Genomic DNA, 20,846 nt, shown 5'->3' with positions numbered 1-20,846 from the left:
GTCATTTCTGATATAATAAATGGACAGGCTGCTTCCAGTAATTTGTTGTGGACCATCAAAACACATGCAAGTGAATGACAAAAGGCCACTACACATTTTAATACTTTAGTCAAAAAACACCTACTAAAGTGGTGATGGAAAAATATTTTTAAAAAAGATAGCCAGGTTGAAAGGTATCTAAATAAGGAGTCAGAAGTCTCAGGTTAAAGTCTCAGGTTAAATGCAGATACATGTTGGCTAATTGATCTTGGGTTAAAGTCACTGAATTCCTGCCATGTGTTGATCACCATGATGGGCACTTGGAGTACAAAGGTAAAGAAAGATACAATTCCTACTCTGGAAAATCCTACTTACTTTTGAATCACCAAAAGTATCAGACAAATGACCTACTCCAATATTGCCGTATTGTGATATGCGTAAGAATTTTCAAATATTGAACTGTTTTATGAAAAAAAATCATTATGGCTTTACATACTTTTGAAAAATATAGTTTATTTAAGAATATAAATAATGTAATGGATATATTTGGTTACTTAATAATAATAATAATAATTTTAAGTATGTCATACAAAATGCACAAAGTCAATATTTAGTTTTTGCAGAGGAGATGGTATAGATTTTGCTTTTTTTTTTTAAAAAAATCTCTATAGTAGTAAAATTATTGGCAAAGTAATGAAACAAAGTTTTATTGTTCTACACTTGTTTGTCCCTATATTACAGTTCTCAACCTTTTTATCTTATGTTCCACCAGCAATTACATCCAGTAGATTTTTTTTTTCTTCTTTCATTTTTTATTAAGGTATTATATGTGTTCATATCTTACCAATTCCCCTCCCATACTATATCCAGTAGATTTAAACAAATTAGAAATCAAAGAGCCTACAGTTTGAGAAAAAGTCATATTTCATATGTATTCCATTATTATGTTTATCATTTATTGTCAGTGTTAAGCATATGAAAAATTGTAGTAGAAATTGTTAATGCCTTAAGATAAGCAGAAATTATTCCATTAGTAGTGGAAATGTTATTATGGTTGAGTATAAATTATTTTACTACCTTAGTAACAGTAAAACACAAAAATGTTTTAAAAATATTGCTATCAATAAATTTATGTAAAATTTTATATCAGCTAGACAAAGCAGAATAAAGGTTCTGGCATTCATATGTCAGGTGATTTGGAAATTAAGCTTGGGATACCAAAGGTATATCAAGAACACAGTTGGTCAAAAGAAATGAAGGTAAAATAGAAATCAAATACATATTTCATTGTAAGTTGGGTCATTTGTAAGTTGGACAACAAAGGGTTAGGAGGAATTTATCCAAGTTGACAAGTATATAAAAAGTCATTGATCTCTGGAAGTTTGGGTCAGAATGACATGGTATGCCACAAACATGAGGGCTAGCCAGTTAGTGAAATTGTAATATTGTGTAATATTGATTTTGTGTTTCATCTTGGACTTTTGGCCCCACCATGATCCTTGGATGCCCTACCCTAAATTGTGGCTTAGTGCTTTTTCAAAAAAACTGTTTTAGTTTATTCCTAATGATTCTAATTATAGGTCTGAATTAAAATTTATTTCACTTCCTAATGCAAGAATGCCTTGCTTTATTTATAGTTAACTTGGTCTATAAAAATAAGAATTTTTAAAATGAAAAATTAGTAGTGAAATCACCCACTTCACAAATCTGTACTGGATTTATTTTTCTTAATTTTGAAATTATCTTAACTATATATATATATATATATATATATATATATATATATATATATATATATATATATATATATATATATATAAACCTGCCTAGCCATGTAGGCACCTAAAGTTTTGGGCATATACTAATTTGGAATTTGTGAAATAGTCTCTCTATGCAGCATCTGTTTTTTACTAGCAGCTATTGTGTTTGAGCCCATTGTTTGGAACCTGGGAAAAGTTTGTCCATATGTAGCTCTTTAAAATGGATCTATGTCTAAAATGAGACTTGAGCTAAAGCTTGTTTCTTTCCAGAGATCTCAGCTCTAAATATAAAGTTCTCTCTGGACTGAAAGTAGAAAAAAGTAAAGGTCTGTATGTCTTTAGAATATTGGCGGGTTGCTTTAACAATACCCTATTTAATATACGAATATTTGTATTGAATATGCAGTGATACAGAGGGAAATAAAAAACAGAACTGAGGATTACAAATATATACAATTTTAACATAAAATGCATAAAACATTCCATAGCATGTTAAGCACTCTCCATTTCCCTTAAATGTTATCCCTCTCTCTCTCTCTCTCTCTCTCTCTCTCTCTCTCTCTCTCTCTTTTTTTTTTTTTTTACAATCTCTTCAATGGTAGCTCTTGGGGTTACTCAACCCAGGATTCACAACTTTCCAACATCTTGCATTTAAGAGAGCTTAAATCTGATATTCTCTCTTATTAAATGGTCAGTTTTGTCCTTTAAATTAATTAGACTAAGATGGTTATTCTCTACTCCTATAAACAGTCCGGGATTGTTCATACATTCAAAGGAAACACATGATGAGGGCCCGCGTTCTGTATGAAGAAGAAATAAAGTCTGGTCTGGCAACGAGTCTTCATATTTTTGTAGCTGTGGAAACAAGAGAGAAAGCAACCAAAATGTGAGTAGGAAGTCCAGAGTCAACTCCATAGCCCTGTATTAGAAAATAAAGGGGAATAATTACTTATAATTTGGTGTTTTTAGCAAATCTGCTTAATGAGCAGGGGATGGAAGGGGTGGACGTAGAGGGTCAAAGTGGGAAAATTTGATTTGATTTACTAATAATATACTTTGAGAGATATATGGCTTAGAATGACTGGATCTATATGCAATAGTACTGGATTTGTACCCCTGATTTGCCACATATTAAGTCTGAGATCTGGGCACATTGCTTTACTTCTCAGGCCTCATTTTTATTTTTTATTTTTTATAAAACTTACCTAGTTTTCTAGATCAGTCAACCCCTAATTTACCCACAAATATGTGAGTGATAAAAATGATTATTATCTTAAGCCACTAAGTGTTGGGATGATGACACAGCAATACCTGACCAATACAGTAACTCTACTATAGTTACTGTGAGAATTAAATGATATAGTAGTTATATAACATTTAGCATAGTGTTTGATATATAATAGAGCTCAGTATGGGTCAGCTCTTATTGCTGAGTAATTATATGCCAAACACTGTTATATATACTCAAGAATTTTTTGTTAAGGGAGATGTTAGTTACCATCAGTGTTTTTTTTTTTTATTTTTAAAAAGATATTTTATTGATTTTTCACAGAGAGGAAGAGAGAGATAGAGAGTTAGAAACATCAATGAGAGAGAATCATCGATCAGCTGCCTCTTGCACACCCCCTGGGGATGTGCCCGCAACCAAGGTACATGCCCTTGCCCGGAATCGAACCCGGGACCTTTCAGTCCGCAGGCCGACGCTCTATCCACTGAGCCAAACTGGTCCCGGCACCATCAGTGTTTATATTAATACCTTACATGGCTGTATGAGTTAGCTTTATAATTTTGTGTATATAATTTATCTTCTATATTAGACTTTCATGTTTTCTTACTTGTCTCCACCTTTGGCTTCTTTGTTACTTAATCTATAATAATAAAAGCATAATATGCTAATTAGAATGACATCCTTCTGGATGAAGCCAGGGCTGCGAGGGAAGCCCGATTCCCAGGTGCCAGAGGGAAGCCGGTATGTGCCCTGACAGGAAATCAAACTGTGATTTCCTGGTTCATCGGTCGATGCTCAACTACTGAACCATGCCAGCTGGGCTGTTTATAATTCTTCATGACCAATATAACACTGCCATTTACTAACTGAAGAAGACTATGCAGTGAATCCTATGAATAGAATGTAGATTGTTATGCTACCTATAAATCTTGGCATATGGAAATGTTTATGACCTTCCCTTTAGTAGGCTTAGACTAGAGTATAAAGTTATTTATACTCTATAAATAACAAAACTGTATCTTACAAAGAAACACTTCCAAGAAGAACACAATACTTCCTAAAGCCAAATAGGAAGGATTGAGATCATTCTATATAATAGTGCTTCTCCAACTTTAGTGTGCATTTGAATCTCCTGGAGATTTGTTAAAATGCTGATTCTAATTCAGTTGTGAGGGAGCCTAAAATTCCACATTTTTTTTTGCAAAAAAACTTTTGGAAAAAAAAAACTGTTTTATTTTCACATTTTACATCTCTTGTGAATGCATACATATGCCAGTTCTTTATATACAACAAAAACCCTACCTATAAGAGCATCTGAGAAATATAGTGTTCCTTTTTCAGATCCTATGGGGTGTCAAGCATAAATGCTAAATGGCAGTTGACCGTATGTGGCATGCAAAGTATTTCTGTTTTGAGTATGAAAGTGATGTTTTTCCTACTACAGCTTGGTCTTTCTCCTTGACAATGAAATTCCACATTTCTAACATGTTCCCAGGGGAGGCTATACTGCTGGCAGAGACCAGACTTTAAGTAGCTCCAAGAGCAAGATATTGGTAGTAACTATTGTACAATAGCACAAACAAAAATCCTTCTTCAAAATATCCAAACACCCAAATCCATACAAACTATTGATATTAATCACAATAGTTAAGTCCATATTTCTGTTACCTCCACAGAGTGCTCCTTGTTGTTGGCATGCAGCAAGAAGTCTTTGTTATTTGCAGGACTTATCCTTACCATTAATTTGTGACCATCAACATCATCACCTTGCAATTAAAAAAATGTAAATTATAAGTTAAAGATTGTAACTAATTTTAACTTAAACAAACTTAACAACCAGAAAACAAGTTTACAATGTCATGTAAAATAACTACTTCATTCAGCAACATGTCTCTTAGAAATTTATACCTAAATGAAACTAAAGAGTCATTGAGTAAGTAGGGGATAATTCCAAGCCCCTTGAAGAAGAGAGGTTAGTTTTCTTACATGCTTTCTAATTGTAGAATTGGAACTCTAATGAGTATTTCTCTGAGTGTTTGTCTGTCTGCATGTAAAGCCACAGATAGTTGTCCCCAACATTCAACTCCTCTTCTTGTGATATAATAGAACATATTTTTGTAGCTAAGTGTAGCAATGTGACTAAGTTCTGACCAATGTGAGGTGAGTTGAATGTCAGGTGTAACTTCTAGGTTGTGTCCTAAAAGGGAAAGAGAATTCACATACCCATCTTTCTCTGCCCATCTAATTGGATATTGTCATGGGGGCAAATAATTTTTTGTTGTTGTGAATCCTCACTTGAGGATATTTTTTTCCCATTGATTTTTAGAGAGAGTGGAAGGGAGGGGAAGAGATAGGGAGATAGAAACAATGATGTGAGAGAGACATAGATTGGTTGTCTCCCACACATGCCCTGACTAGGGCAGGGATCGAGCCTGCAACCAAGGTATGTGCCCTTGACATGAATTGAATCCAAGACCTTTTAGTCTGAAGGCTGACATTGTAACCACTAAGCAAAACTGGCCAGGGCTAAAGTAATCTTAAAACATGTAGATCAGGGGTGGGGAACGTCCAGTCGATAGGCAGTATAAGCCCCAGAAATAATTTGATCTAGCCCTGACAAGGCATTAGGGGTGAGTTAATTAAATGTTTGACCAATTATAGCAGACTAAATTTTAGGTTGATAATTTTGTATGCCCCTCAAATGATGTTTTAAATACTCAAATGACCCATGGAAGAAAAGGATTCCTCACCCCTGATGTAGGTGTTAGCAGAGCCACAAAGAGAGTAGGAGCTAAATTCATGGACATCCTATTCAATAGAGCTCCCATCTCAGCCCTAGTTTAGACAGAATTAAAGTTTGTGTAGCTTAGCACCCATTATTCTGGGTCTCTTAAATGTAGCTAAACATTTATCCTATAAAAATGCAAAATGGTTGGAATGGAGTAAATCCTCTAAGAATCTTAAGATTTCACTATGAGCTTGGCTGGAGAGAACCTTCAGAGACAGCCTCCCTTTCTACATGGAGCATTTTTGGATCTATTTTTTGTCAAATTCAAGAATTCAAACATTATATCTATTCAAATTACCTGTTTCACTTGCAGGTGACTGTGGGTTATAGTAATGAAATAAAACTTTGTCTGAAAGAGAATGCATAAAATCAAAATAATGGTATATTCTGATGAATTCCCCATAAAATACTTAAAATATTGTTCATAGCACTTGTATGTATATATATATGTGTGTATATATATATATATATATATATATATATATATATATATATATTTTAATCCTCACCCAAGGATATGTTTATTGATTTGAGACAGAGAGAGAGGGAGAAAAGAAACATTGATATAAGAGAGAACCATCAATCAGTTGCCTTCCATACCCCAACTGAGGAAGAATCTACAACCTACGTATGTGTCCTGATCAGGAACCCCTCCCCACTTCTTTCCTCCTTCTCCCACCTCCCACAACATTTTGGTGTATAGAACGAAGCTCTAAACAGCTGAGCCACCCAGCTAAGGCAGACATACTCATATTTGAGGATTTACTTTGGTGACATTGATAAGATTAGATAGATCTAGTAAGTAATTTAGCAATATCAAATATATATGGTCCTCCTTCCATCTTTCACAACAGACACCACTTCTCAATGTCAGTGTTCTTTCCTCCTGATGAACGCTTACTAAGCTTTGTAATCCTCCTCAACACAGTGATATTCAAGCATCTATTGCCAACTCATCACAGTTCGCACACAACATAAGATCCATTTTCCATATCTGAGTTAATCCATTATTAATGGTTTGGTAAATTTATTTTTTTACTTATTAGTAATCACTATATTATTATAGACAAAAGGAAATATTCTACCTTTCTCATCTTTTCCCCTCAAGTCTTCAATATAGATCTCGTAACCTCCATCCGAAAAAACAAAAGTAATGGGTTGATCATTGTATGTGCTCAGGGAAACGCAACGCTCTGTAACAAGTAAAAATCTTGTCATTAAGAATGCAAAAACTTGTTCTCATAAACAATCATTTAGCATTTAAAAAAAATGCCTCCCCAAAGGCTTTTTATTATAGTTATTTGAGCTGTACTTTGTCCGTTGCTGTTGGATGGATAAAAACCTTTGGTGCAAGTTTAATATAGCTCAAAGCTGAACTGTACCACCTGAATGGGATTAAAGGCACCAATTTATTGCATAAAGGCTGTGGGAGGCCATGCGAGTATATTTATGGGAGGTTTTGGTGGGAAGAAAGAAACTGGAAAAGTGACAGGCATTGCTGAGGAAACCCCAGCTTCCTGGTTCCCCATGGACTAAGGAATTGTAGGTAAGAAGGGACAGAATTTAAATAGACATGGATAAATAAATACCCATCTGTAAGGTGTGGAGTTGTTCTGAGACTTGCAATAGTCCTGGAAAACACCGTTGTGGGCCCCTTCTGACCTCTGGCAAAATAACAGAGACACTGAGAGCAGTACTCCCAACTTTTTAAAATGTTCCAACATACATGGAAAATTATAATATTTCAATGTTGTAAACTGAAGTAGATTTAGAAACTATCTATATGGGTCCTGGAGAAGAAAATATTATATTTTCTTTACATTATAGAATTATGCTAAGAAAAATATACAAAATATTAATGAGTATGTTAAATGTTGAATTTGTATGTAAACTTCTAAAGTAAAATGAATTAAAAATACTTAGGGAACAATTTCAGTATTTTTCTGGGAATTTAAGACATTTATGTCAGGAATAATACTTGAAATGGCAACTGCAATTCCTAGTCAAGTTTCTCAGTGATCTCTTCACTTCTTGATAGTCACAGTCAATTTGGACTTAATTTGCTCAGTTGGTGATGCAACTTAAAATAATTTTAACAACTATTTAAACTATTTAGTTGAAATTATACTTAAAAGACTTAATAGCCCCTTCTTTTTTATTGTCAAAATGTTGAAATTTTGGGGAATAATGTATTGGGTTCCCCCTCCCCTACAAAGAATAATGTATTTTCCCAGGGAATAATGTATATGGAATTCCAATCCATAGCAGACATTTCAAAATAACAATGGAGTGCTAACTATAGAATGTATATGCATTGTTAGAGCAGTTGCCCTGCACTTATTTTAGATAACCACCTAATGGGCACATCAGCAGAAAATGGACAAAAGTTTATAATATTCTTGAAGACATAGACTTGGGGCTGCTTCCTACCTCCCTCCTCTCACCCACACCACCCCTGTAACCAGTCACACCTAGGATTCTTGATGATTCATCCCTTGTTCTAGTATTTCCTTGGGCACTAAAGGCAAAGCCCCTTGTCGATTGTCCAAATTGTTCCAGGCGTGTCTGATAGGTAGCGAGTAGCCGATTTTGCTCATTGTAATCTTCAGCTGCAAGACAGATGGAGTTAGGAGTGGACTATAAGTGCTCACTCTGCCCAGATCCCCTCCCCACTCTCTCTACCCCACTTGAAGAGTCACAGTCATGGCTGCTTGCTGACAGTGGTGACTGACCCCAGGACTTTGGCCACCCCATGGTTGGAAGAGCTCAATACCTCTTGGCCCTCTTACACTCCAAAAGGGCACCACCCACTGGAGTCCAGGTGGGAAAAAACTAGTTACCCATGTCTCAGCACCCAAAAGGCAACCGCTATGAACATTTTAGTTTATTGTACTTCCTTTAAATGAAAAAAAAAAATCACCTAAGAGATATTGTTAATATACAGGCATACCTCACTTTATTGCACTTTGCTTTATTGTGTTTTACAGATGTTGCATTTCTTACAAATTGAAGGCAAGGCCCTCTACCAGTGAAGGATTACAACTTACTTGATTGTGGTGGTCTGGAACTAAACTCGCATATTCTCGAGGTATACCTATATATATTATTTTATGTCCTCTGTTTTCACTTAACATTATAACATAAATATTCCTCCCATTATATTAAAAACTCTTTATAAGCCTTTTTAAAAATGGCTTAAAAGAATTTATTATCTTTACTCTTTCCCAGAAGGAAAATTTGTGTGAGGGAAAAAATTTACATACCTAGATGTAGAAATTGAAGGCAAAAAGATGCTCATCACTATATTAAAGAATTACCAGGAATTGTAGTTTTCCCTTACCTGAGTTTGGAGAATGCCTTTTGGTGGTTTCTTTCCTAAAGTAACAAGCCTTTTTTTCTATGATAAGGCCAGAGCGTAGCTGCATAAAGTAAACCTGGCAAATTTCTTCGCCCTTCTGTTGGGATTCTAAATAAACAAACAAACAAAAAGTGATATTGTTTCATTCCATTCATTTTCTTTTTCTTTTTCTAAAATATATTTTTATTGGTTTTAGAGAGGAAGGGAGAGGGAGAGAGAGAGAGAAATATCAATGATGAGAGAGAATCATTGATTAAATGCCTCTTACACACCCTACACTGGGTATCGAGCCCACAACCTGGCATGTGCCCTGTCTAGAAATCGAACTGTGACCTCCTGGTTCACTGGTCAACACTCAACCACTGAGCTACATTGTCTGGGCATTCATCCACTTTCATTTTTTAATAAACCCTGAGTGTAGCAGACCAAGAAAGAAACTGCAGATCCATGGTATTTTGTTAGAAACTTTTGGGTCATTTGTGTTTCAAGATTTAGAGTTTTTTAGATATTAGAATTGTCATGTGGAACATATATTTAGCACTCCCAGCAGGGACTAGGGCAATAACCCAAATAAAAAATTAATAATATTGTAGTGGAATATGGAAAATTGTATATAAGGTGGAATAAAGACCTCATGGTGATTCAGCTCAGGCTTTAACTGTTAAGTGAATTTAGGTCATATTTTGCTGTCAAAAGAGTTATAAAAGACTTTAGGTCTTTAGAAAAAAAATTTGTTTTTCAGAATTCCATATAAGGGAGTATGGACCTACATCCAACATATATTATTCTTTGCTTCACTGAGGGGAGATTCTTATATCATATAAAGTTTGTAATCTTTTCTGGTTATTGATTTTAAAAATAGCTGTCATTTACTAAGTGTCTGCAGTGAATCAACCCAAATAATTGTGCCAGTAATTTTACCTACTATGTCATGTAATCCTTCATAATAATATAGCAAGCAAAGCAGGTATTATCCTTCTCATTTTACAGATGATGATCTAGGAGTCATGACACTTACCAAAGTTATAGGTCTGGTGAGAAGTTGTGACTCAAGTGTATCTAATATCAAAGATACTTTTTACACCCAACTGGTGTGGTTCAGTGGTTGAGCATTGGCCTATGAATCTGGAGGTCACAGCTCAATTCCTGGTCAGGGCACATGCCCGGGTTGCAGGCTTGATCCCCAGTAGGGGGCATACAGGAGACAGCCGATCAATGATTCTCATCACTGATGTTTTTATCTCTTTCTACTTCTTCCTTCCTTTCTGAAATCAATTATATATGTAATTATATATATATATATATTTAAAATATATTCTTTCCATCTGCCTCTGTCTAAGAAAATATTACAGTACAATTTTAGGGACTAACAAAATATAAGCTCAAATTAAATCATTTGAATTAAAAATATTAATTATCCAGTAATTCTAATTTTATTAGAATTTAATTTAATTAACCAAAGAAAAATTAAAGTCTAAAATAAAAAAATTGCTACTTTGAAATTATAAAAAGACTTTCAGTGTCAAGTAGAAAAGAAAGTTGTAACACCTGAGTCAAAGGAGCTCAACTCTCAACATTATAGTAAGTAAATGAGTTATCAAGCAATTTCAGAAAATGAAAATAATTACTTGTGACTTTGGGATCCATTTTATGATTTTTTTTATTCTCTAATATTTGCATTACTAGTATGCTTTTTAAACTCAAGTAGAATAAACATTTGTTAGCTACCATTTTGAATTATCTATATTTTGCCTCCAATTTAGATGGGCATCTACCTTTAAGAATCTTCAACTGTCTGAACAGGGCAAGATCACTTAATTGTACTCATACCCACCCTGGAATTCCTTAACATTGCTTCAAATTCAGAAATATCAACTATGGTATTGCACATTAATATAATGTTTTTAGAGTTAACAAAGATAATTTACAAAGCTGTGCCAGAGCCAGCATTGAACTTGGTCTCCTGATAACTAATTTAATACAATATTTTATTTACTGTGTCAGTTTTCTCTTCAGAGCTAAAAGGTATAAGATGATACCGCAAGTATTCTCATTCCTTATATGCTTATCAGTATCCCATAGGGACATGACAGACATGTCTTATATTCAGAGTGGACTCTGTGGGGAGTGGAATATGGGTCTTGGGTAGTTAGAAGTGAGGATCAAGATATTAAAGTATTGTGGATGTACAAGAAGAGTCAGGCTAAAGATATGGATGTACAGGCTAGCATCTAGTGGGACAAACAATGGCTGTAATTCATTGGGGGTGATTATAGTTGTGTTAAAGATACTTTACATGGAATATTTGAAAGAAGATATACTTTGGTGTTCAGGGCAGCTGGAAATGGGGTATATGGGTTGTGTTCTCAGGAGGAAAGCACATAGCTGACATGGCCCTGGCACAGTGTAGGAGAGAGTGCTCCATTGGGGTCAAAGGCCCAGGTCAAGCTTACGTAAGGGCTGTTGCCACTTTCTCAATCTCCATCATATTTGCTGTGTGAGGGCAGTGTCTTATTATAGCTTTTTAAGAAAATAACTAATTTCACCATAGCATCAGCATGTTGAAATTCTCAGGCATTTCTGGGAAGTAAATGGGGAGGGGCTTGGAAATCTGCCTGTAATTTTGCCACTTGGAGACCCAGACTACGGCTGACAGGATCTATAGAAGCAAATCACTTCATCTTTCATTTCTTCCCCAAACACTTTTCACCATGGTGTCTTCTCATTGCTTACTACCTTTTACCTGTCTGTGGCATTTGACTTTAGGGACCACATCCTTCTTCCCTTATTGTCAGGTCAACAGTTTCCTTAGATTCTTCTTGTTCCTCTCTGATCAGTCCGTCTTGGTCTCTCTGTTCTTTCTTCTTTACCTTGATCCTAAATATTGGTGTTCTTCAGAATTTTGCCCTTTGCCTTTTCCTCTCACTCTAGACTTTTATTTCTGAGCAATCTTGCTTGCTTCAACAACTTCAGTCATCTTTTTATATATTGATGACTCCTCAAACTGTAACTCTACCTTTATTCTCTCTCCTTAGTTTTATATCTGTTGCTCTTTCTCCACAAGGCATTTTGACTTCAGCTACCATAAAACATCTCTATCCATATAAAGCCTCCTTAACTCTGGATACCTCTACCTGGATGATCTATACCTCCTCCAAATTAAAATTATATTCACAATAATAATTTTTGTACCCTTTCCTACCCCCAATATATTCTTCCTGAATTCACTATCTTGAAAAACAGCACCACTGTCTACCATTGTCTGCCCAATTCTTAAATCAGTAAGTTGAGAAACATCCATTTTTCCTTCTTTCTCTCTTAATTTCTTTTATATGTCACTAAGTCTTCATGATTTCACCTTCTGACAGTATGTGAAGTTTAGTCCTTCCTTTACTTTCTGTTGTTTTAGGTCAGGCCCTCATTATTAGTCCTCTAGATGAATGTAGTAAACTTCTGACAAGTCTTAGTTTCTACGCATTTCCCCTCAGTCTCTCTTCACACCACCACCAGTGTGACTTGTCTAAAATAAAAATATCTTGTATTTCCCCCCAATTAAACATTTCCAATGATTCTCTACTGTCCACAAACTACTACTCAGATTTTTTTTTTCAAAATCACAATTCAGATTTTTATACAAAATCCTAATCTATAATTGTTGCCTCAATTAAAAAACATCAATAATAGCATTCAGGCCAAATAAAATACTTCTGCTGGGTGAATCTCTCAAGGCTCTCTATATTGTGACCTCTGGCTGTATGCATCCAAAAAGCTGGATTGTCAGGGAAGGCAAAGAATTGATGGATGGGGGAGAAGAGGAAGTAGCAGAGGAGAATAGACTGACTTTGGGGAGTAGCCTCCTGTAAACTTGGAATGGGATGATTTTTAGGAGGGGCTTTCCCCGAGCTCATGAAGTGTTCCTGTATCTCCTTGGCACTAAAAATGAAATGGCGTGGTGGTGACTAGAACTCATAGGGAACCTGACTGTGTGGATACCTATAGTGGTTAGATAATGAGTTTTGTGGCATTATGAGCTGTGGATTGTGTCAGATCATGTTAGATCAAGAAAGGAAAAGTAATTAAAATTAGTTTTAATTTTAATTTTAATTTTTTTGCTTGAGGGCTCAGAGCATTTTCTTTGGAAAAATGTGACATTTATTGCACCCTGGATTTTGAGAAGTGGTTTATACCTGCTACACACCTCACAGCTCTCAGGTTTGGGGCCAGGAGTGTTTACTAATAAATTATGACAATTTTAGTGTTAAATAGAGCCAATATTATTGATAAGGAAGATATGCTAAGGGACAATTAAAATAATATGATATTAATATAAGTGATTTGGGGATACTTTCATTATTGTTTTTCTAAATGTTGTAAATAAGCCACTGCAACCTTAAAGAAGAAGTTACATTTTAACTTCTGTATCAGTGCCACTAACTCTGCTGTAAACTCCAGCCTGCTCCCTTATTCCAGTATCTTAAAGAGTCTACATCTCCTGAGGTACAAAGACAATACATTATTTATTAAGAGGGAATTTGGGGTGCAGAGTCATTTCCACTGAGTCACTGTTTCTACATAGAGCAGTTTGACTCAGACTCAGATAAAAAAAAAAACACAAAAAACAAAAAACACAACAACACAAAAAAACCTAACAACTGTGATTTCCTGGCCATTTAGAAATCACAGCCAAATTAGTTTTTTCCCTGGTTACTAAAGAACACTGTGGGTGAGCCAGAGCCTTAGGGAGAATAGAAATGATGTACTTTAACACTGCTTTCTCTTCTAGCCTGAGAGATGTTCAGGGAAATGGAGAGGAGCCCAAAATGGAGAGGAGCCTACTATATTACATAGGATATGTAGTCTCCACCATCATTCCTCATCCTCTGTTTTGGCTCTAGCCCACCAGGGCTCTCTTAACTCTTTTGCATAACTGTTCCTTATGATGAAAAAACATAAGTATAAAACTGTATAATTATTGCCTAGGATAGGTAATATAAGGATCAAAGAAGTATATAGCCCTTTCATCCGAAAGCTATGGCTTCTACTTGGTTCTTTTTACCCTTCAATTTAGTACAAACCCTTTGAGTTTGTAACTGAATAGAATTGAGCATTGTTTGGTCAAATCTGCTTCCTTTGGGGGTTGGATTATTCAAATATCTTCACTCATATTCTCTCATTTATCAAAAATTGCAAGTTAAGACCACAAGCTTGATACACCAAAGGTCTTAATAAATGTTTGTTGAATGAAAATGGGTCAATTTAAATTTTGTTAATTAATTGGGGGAAAGTTTTTTGGGATTTGGTGGTAGGGGGTATGGTGGAAAGAAGGGATTGATATGAAGGGCTATAACTATGTTTATTACTATAAGCAGGTTTAAATTATCTGAACCATTCCTGTCCTGTGATGTATCAAATAAAAGTTGGCCATATGTAGTCTGTTTAAAACCAAATGCTGCTGTACTGCACACTTATGAGCCATCCCTTTCAATTTCAGCTCTTGTATTCTTAGTAACTTTTGATAAAGTAGAATGTATGAACATTTGATAATAAAGATTTGATAACAGATAAAAATAGTGTGTAAAGTAATCAGAAATGCTTAATTCCTTACTTCTCAACCTGGGAGATTTTACTGAGACTTTTCCTGCTGAGTTGTTCATTTTTGCAGGGGGAACTTTAGCAGTTGAACACTTCATTTCAGGTCCTTTTTTTCAGGCTTCTGTTGGATTAAATATAGTATTAGTTCAATTGTCTCAACTTTAAAACAAACAGAAATAACTGTGGTTAAGTCAATATACAATTGATAACACACCACGAAGAGAAAATAATTCTTTTAGTAAAATTTGAACATAGTTTTCTGAGTATGTATCTATGCTGGAATATAAGACAAAAAGAACTGCAAAGAAATCTTAAACTTTACTTAGTGGTTTTGTTGATGGTAATATTGGTATTGGAATTCTGAGACCATTTGTTATACCTTACAATACAGCAAATAAGTAGACATTGGATAGAGGATTTTCACTATAGGAGAAATGACAAATATAAAATAAAAGAATCCAAGAAGAAATTCCTATGATGTTAAATTTGAATCAGTAATATTGGTATATCTATATCTTAGTTTCTAAGTACTTTTTTCACTAAAGGGAACTGGGACTCTAAATGTGGGCTGGGAAAGTAGAAGTGAACATGGAATATGTTGTTGTGCCAGAGGGCAGTGAATCATTCAAAAACTAGTGAGGTTATGTCAAAAGGAAGCATGAAGATTCTCCTGCTGGCCAAATTTGGGACAATTTGACATCAAAAGGAATCATGATGGTAATTGACTATAAGGCATTTGATGAAAAAACAAACAAAAAACAAACAAACCCACTAGTACATAGAATTTATCAAGAAAGAGTGAATGAGGAATTTATTTATTACAGAACAAATGACAAAATTAGAAAAATCACCATCTTCCAGTCCCCAATTTAATATTTGATCATCGGTGGACTGCAGTACTCTACTGAAAGACCCTGGAGTTCGCTGACATAAATTTCAGAAAGCTCCATATTCTTTCAGTAGGGTTCTGCAACCTGGCTTCATCATCAAGGTAAGACAAGTGATGCTGTGGTTTGTGGGGAAAATGGGACTTCTTCTCTAGTGTTAAAATCTCTCTGACATTGCTGAATTCTACTAGAAATTATTGCTTCCTTTATTAAGCATTGCCTTTTATTTTCTAGGTTAAACAAAATAAAATCCAAATTATTGGATTGGGTACCATTGAAATCTCTTCATATTGCTCAGCTTTTCTGGTAGGGCAAGGAAGCAGCATTGAGTTCTTGGGTCAAAGGACTCATTGGAAGATAAACTTCAAGCACCTTTATTTTTGTCCCTGGCCAACCCCAAATAGGCTAAAACTTTCTTGTCTAGATGGTAGGAGAATATTCCATGCAGCCATACTATATTCAGACAGTTTCATGAACAAAATCCTTTAATGGTAGGACAGTTGAGGACTCCCTCTTCTGCCCCTGAGAATGAATATTATCCTCACAGAGCTTGAGGGCCTCACATAAATCCTTATCTTCTTTCTCTGATTTTCTCACCTTCACTAATCAAGAACACTTAGAAGTATAGAGCCTTAGACATCATTTTACTGAGCTCCTAACTTTATAGATGAGTGGGCCAAGTAAAACTGAAAAATTGGGTGCCTTGCTCAGGATCACAAAAGTTGAACTGGGACCAGAATTTATCTGTTACGCCAGAGCTTCCCTACCCTGTCTCCTTTTCTTCCCCATCCAAATGTAGGAATAAAAGAATCAGAACTGGGAATTTAACTTCAAACGCTTAGCTGGTTGTCCAACTTCTTTGAAATAATAAATTTTTGAATATGGTAGTTAATTTTTAATCATAACATGGGATAGTGCAGGTCAGTAACCTTATTGTAGTTAAACTTTAAATTGTACAGAAAATAAGTCAAATGGTAACTGCACATAGTAGGCATTCAGGAATACTTCTTTACTGATAACATGAAAATTGCAGTGCTGATTTTTTTTCTCTTTTATCCATGGATCATTATGCCCTATAAAAATAATTCCCCTGGATACACATTAAAAAGCAAACAAACATAAAATGTTGCATTTTCAAATAAATCTGCAAAATGTCCCAATCTATATTCCATCTCTTGGGAAGTCAGAACTTACATTAGTATAGTTAAGGTGCTGACAGTCCTTCATTGAAGAATCATGGTATCTTTGTTTAACTATTTTCAGTAATTATTTGATTTTGTAAATAATAACTTGCTCTATTAATACCCCCATGGACTAGTTTAAGAGAACATACTTGGAGGAACTCTGCTCTAAACCTCTGCAGAGTTAAGCAAGGTATATTAGAAACTGCAATACTACACTTATGCTTGAGTCACTAACACAGAGAAAGCTGGCTGTTTTTTAAGAATCATATGATAAGTCAAAAGCATAGTCAGGAAACATTCTACTGCAATTCTACTGTTAGGAATTTATGCTACCAATGAAATTACAAAGATTTACCAAGAATCAGAAAATCCTATTCTAAAAAACAAAGCATTCTCTTTAAACAACCTACAAATCTTTTACTTTAAAAAAAAAATACCATCACTCCTTTCACTATTTTTTCAGACTTAAAGTTTACTCTTTACTCTCCTATTTTTAAATAAAAATATTTCAGACTATATCACAATATAAACATTTTTTTGTGCTGCTTTGCCAATAACTTATGGCAAATATTTTTGCACAGTTTATGATACTCACCTGTTATAAACATGCAGGGCTGGTTTCAAATGATGAGGTTTCCTGTTGTTAACACTTGGTAGTAGTTGAGGCAGTTATATCCCAACTCTACTTATATACATACACTTGGATTAAGCAATATCAAGTGACAGCATTTGATGAATGATGCAATGCAAATAGAGCCAGTTGAGTAGGTTAGAATGAATAAGAATGTTTTGTTCCCACAGCAAAATCCTAAACAGAGCTTTTACATAATTTTAGTTGCCGTACTTTCAACGAGTCTTCTCAGTTAATCATTAATGTTATCAAGCTTCTATGATATGGACTCTAGTTAGTGATTATTGAATTACAGAATTTAAAGGAACAGATTATTTAATTGCCTTTCTCTTTTCTACAAAGTTTAAAACTTGTGAAGTATTTTTTTCTGTTTATAAAATTTATGTATATGTACTTAGAAAATGTGTAATTGACAAGAAAACATATATGCTATAGATTCTGAAGCTTTCTTTCAATGTAGAAATACTGTGCATATCTATTTTTTATAAAAAAAAGTAGAATCACACTACAAATATTTTGTAAGCTGACTTTTCTCATTTTCCAATTAACAGTATGAATACTTGAGATGTCAGAAATATTATTTTACAGGAAGCATTATAAATAGTATTCAATCATATAAGTATGCCAAAACTAATCGTTTATTGATTAACACTTTGGCTGTTTCTAGTTTTTCTTTTCTTCTCTTTAAAATTTTTTTTTTAATTTTTAACAGTATTTCAGTTGTCTTCCATTTTACCCATTTTTGACTCCTCTACCCAGCTCCTGCCCCACCTCAGGCCCCTTGGATTATACATATATGCATATAGTTCTTTGGTTAATCTCTTCCTGTCCCCTTTACCCCTTCTTTTTTTTTTTTTTTTTTTCCCTAACATCACCAATGTTGCAACTGACAGCTGTGTGTGTGTGTGTGTGTGTGTGTGTTTCTGATTCTTAGTAAATCTTTGTAAGTTAATTGGTAGCATAAATTAGAATTTGTCATTGATGAGAGGTAAATAATAAATCCTAGCAGGAGAATTGCTGTACCATAAGGTAAATGCATCTTCTATTAATAGTTTAATAGATATTACCCAATTAACTTCCAGTAGTTTGTATTGATTTATAATTATTTCAACAATCCAGGCTCATGCTTTTTTCTCTACTGCCTTAGCAGCAATGAGTGTTATCACCTTTAAAATGTTTGTCTTTCTAAAGAGAGGACAATACTTCACAGTTTCAAATTACTTTATTATTTAGTGAGTTTGAGGATCTTTTTAAAAATATATTTGTTGTCAATTTAAATAATTATTGATTTATATGAATTCTTTGTAAATTAAGAGATTAAATTTTTGCCTATGATATGTGTTGAAATTTTTTTTCCACTACAATTTATCTTTAGACATTGTTAATGGTATTTTTTCCCACACATTTTTCAAATATTCTGAGGTAAAATTTAATTAATGTTTTCTTTTAGAAATTTTAGATTTTGTGTCCTGCTTCTAAAAAATTCCCTCCTCTCTTCAAAGATTATAAATAAAGTAGAGGCCCTGTGCATGAAAATTCATGGACTGGAGGGGGATCCCTCAGCCTGGCCTGCCCCCTCTCATAGTCCAGGAGCCCTCAGGGGTGGGAGGCGACCTGGTGATGATGGGAAGGTGATGCCCCATCACACCTCTGCTGTTGTCACTGTCGGCAGTGCAGGCCTCTGCAAGCTCTGGCCACCTGAGCCCCGGGCGGCCCTAGGTGGTTGGGCTTGCTTGCTCCTCTGGCCAGCCCTGGGCGGCTGGGAAGCTGCCATTTGAGGCTTGCCTGTGCCACGGGCTGGCCCTTAATGGCTGGGGAGCTGAGGTGACTGGGAGTCTCCAGAGGTAGGTGCATGGAGCGGCTGGGCCCACCTTGGGGTGGGCCTGGCCTTGCTGCGTGCCTGCCCAGGCAGGGCTGAGGGGACTGGTGCTGCCATCTTTGAGGGTGGAGCAATTGGCATATTCTCTCTTTATTGGCTCTGAGCACTACCATCTTTGCAATGGGCATGAGGGTCAATTAGCATATTCCGTTTTTAAAAATATATATATATATTTTACTGATTTTTAACAGAGAGGAAGGGAGAGAGATAGAGAGCCAGAAACGTCGATGAGAGAGAAACATCGGCCAGCTGCCTCTTGCACATCCCCCACTGGGGATGTGCCCGCAACCAATGTACATGCCCTTGACCAGAATCGAACCTGGGACCTTTCAGTCCGCAGACCGACACTCTACCACCGAGCCAAACCGGCTTCGGCAGCATATTCCCTTATAATTAGATAGGATTATGACATTTTCTAAAACTCTTATAGCTTACTATTTAAAATCTAAATTTTTGTCTAACTATTACATTTAGTGTAAAGAATAGGTTAGGCCTGGCTGGCATAACTGTGTGGTTGAACATCAACCTATGAACCAAGAGGTCACAGTTCTATTCTTGGTCAGGGCACATGCATGGTCTTTAGGCTTGTTCCCCAGTGTGGGGCATACAGGAGACGGCCCATCAATGATTCTCTCTCATCATTGATATTTCTCTCTCTTTCTCTCTCCCTTTCCCTTCCTCTCTGAAATAAATAAATAAAATATATATATAAAAAAGAGAATGGGTTAGATTCTTTTTTACTCCCTAAGTGCTTATCCTAATTACATATGTGATCCAATTTAGACAAAGGTAAATTTCATGTTATGCAGGGGACAGAAAGTAGAGGCCTGTGAGTACAACAATATGAACTTTGAATTTTATCCTATAGCCAACTGGAATCTTTTAAAGGTTTTTAAAGCAAGTGAGATATAATGAAAAATGTGTTTTATGAATGTAACTTTAGGCCAGTTAGGAGGGCATTAAAATAGCTTGACAAAAAGTAGTGAGGACAGGCCAGGGCAATGTTAGTGAGACTGATAAGGAGGGAATGAAGGTGATGAGAGCTGCAAGCATTTTATACAGTCCTAGTGTTACCAGACATAAAACAGGCCCAGAGCCGGCACCAGTAGTGTGTGGTTCTTGATTTGTGCAGAAAAGATTTCACAGCACAAATCCAGATGATTTTGAGAGTATGCTTATTAAAGTGGGGACAGTGAAACAAGGAAGGGTGTAGGACAGAAGAAGAAACAGGAGGGAGCTTGGGCGGGGCTGCTTTGGCTCACTTGAGAAATGAAAGTCACGGTAAAGAAGTGAGTCGAGGTGGGGCATCTGTCAGCTCACGGGAAAGTCAGAGAAAGAAGGGCCATGGAAACAGGTTCAGGGGGTTAGCCTGGGACAAACTGCCACTGCCCATGGCTCCCCTGATTGCAAGTTTCATGAGTTCCCTTAGAGTTTAAGAGAGTTTGTGAGGAGAGAAGAAGGAAAATGGAAAGGCATGAGCATGCTCCTGGGAAAAAGAGCATGCTCTTCATGCTCGGGGTCCTGCATCTTGAGGGATTTAAAGGCTGGGAGTTTAGGCAA

The 20,846-nt window shown here is 35.6% G+C and overlaps 1 protein-coding gene across 6 annotated transcripts in view; it reads right to left on the bottom strand.

Moving 5' to 3' along the window:
- Positions 1-638: 638 nt before the first annotated feature.
- The window catches only part of IL33 (interleukin 33), a 42,163-nt gene continuing 21,955 nt past the window's right edge, over positions 639-20,846 (bottom strand). Inside the window, exons 2-10 of one of the 6 annotated variants that reach the window (XM_084899594.1) lie at positions 14,719-14,826; positions 9,096-9,221; positions 8,227-8,364; positions 7,345-7,419; positions 6,841-6,948; positions 6,054-6,104; positions 4,636-4,733; positions 2,382-2,594; positions 639-2,300 (exon numbers count right to left, since the gene is read on the bottom strand). In XM_084899594.1, coding sequence (XP_084755720.1) covers positions 2,391-2,594; positions 4,636-4,733; positions 6,054-6,104; positions 6,841-6,948; positions 7,345-7,419; positions 8,227-8,364; positions 9,096-9,221; positions 14,719-14,803 — 885 coding nt within the window. In that variant the 5' untranslated portion in view covers positions 14,804-14,826 and the 3' untranslated portion in view covers positions 639-2,300; positions 2,382-2,390. Of the gene's footprint in view, positions 2,595-4,635; positions 4,734-6,053; positions 6,105-6,840; positions 6,949-7,344; positions 7,420-8,226; positions 8,365-9,095; positions 9,222-14,718; positions 14,827-17,371; positions 17,619-20,846 lie in introns of those variants that run through there. The other 5 variants (XM_084899592.1, XM_084899591.1, XM_084899596.1 and 2 more) reach the window with 5 other exon arrangements.

This window comes from Pipistrellus hanaki (assembly GCF_964339955.1).
Source record: "Pipistrellus hanaki genome assembly, chromosome: 11".
Lineage (NCBI taxonomy): Eukaryota > Metazoa > Chordata > Mammalia > Chiroptera > Vespertilionidae > Pipistrellus > Pipistrellus hanaki.
The sequence above is the reverse complement of the archived record's forward strand: the minus strand, read 5'-3'. Positions and strand labels throughout refer to the sequence as shown.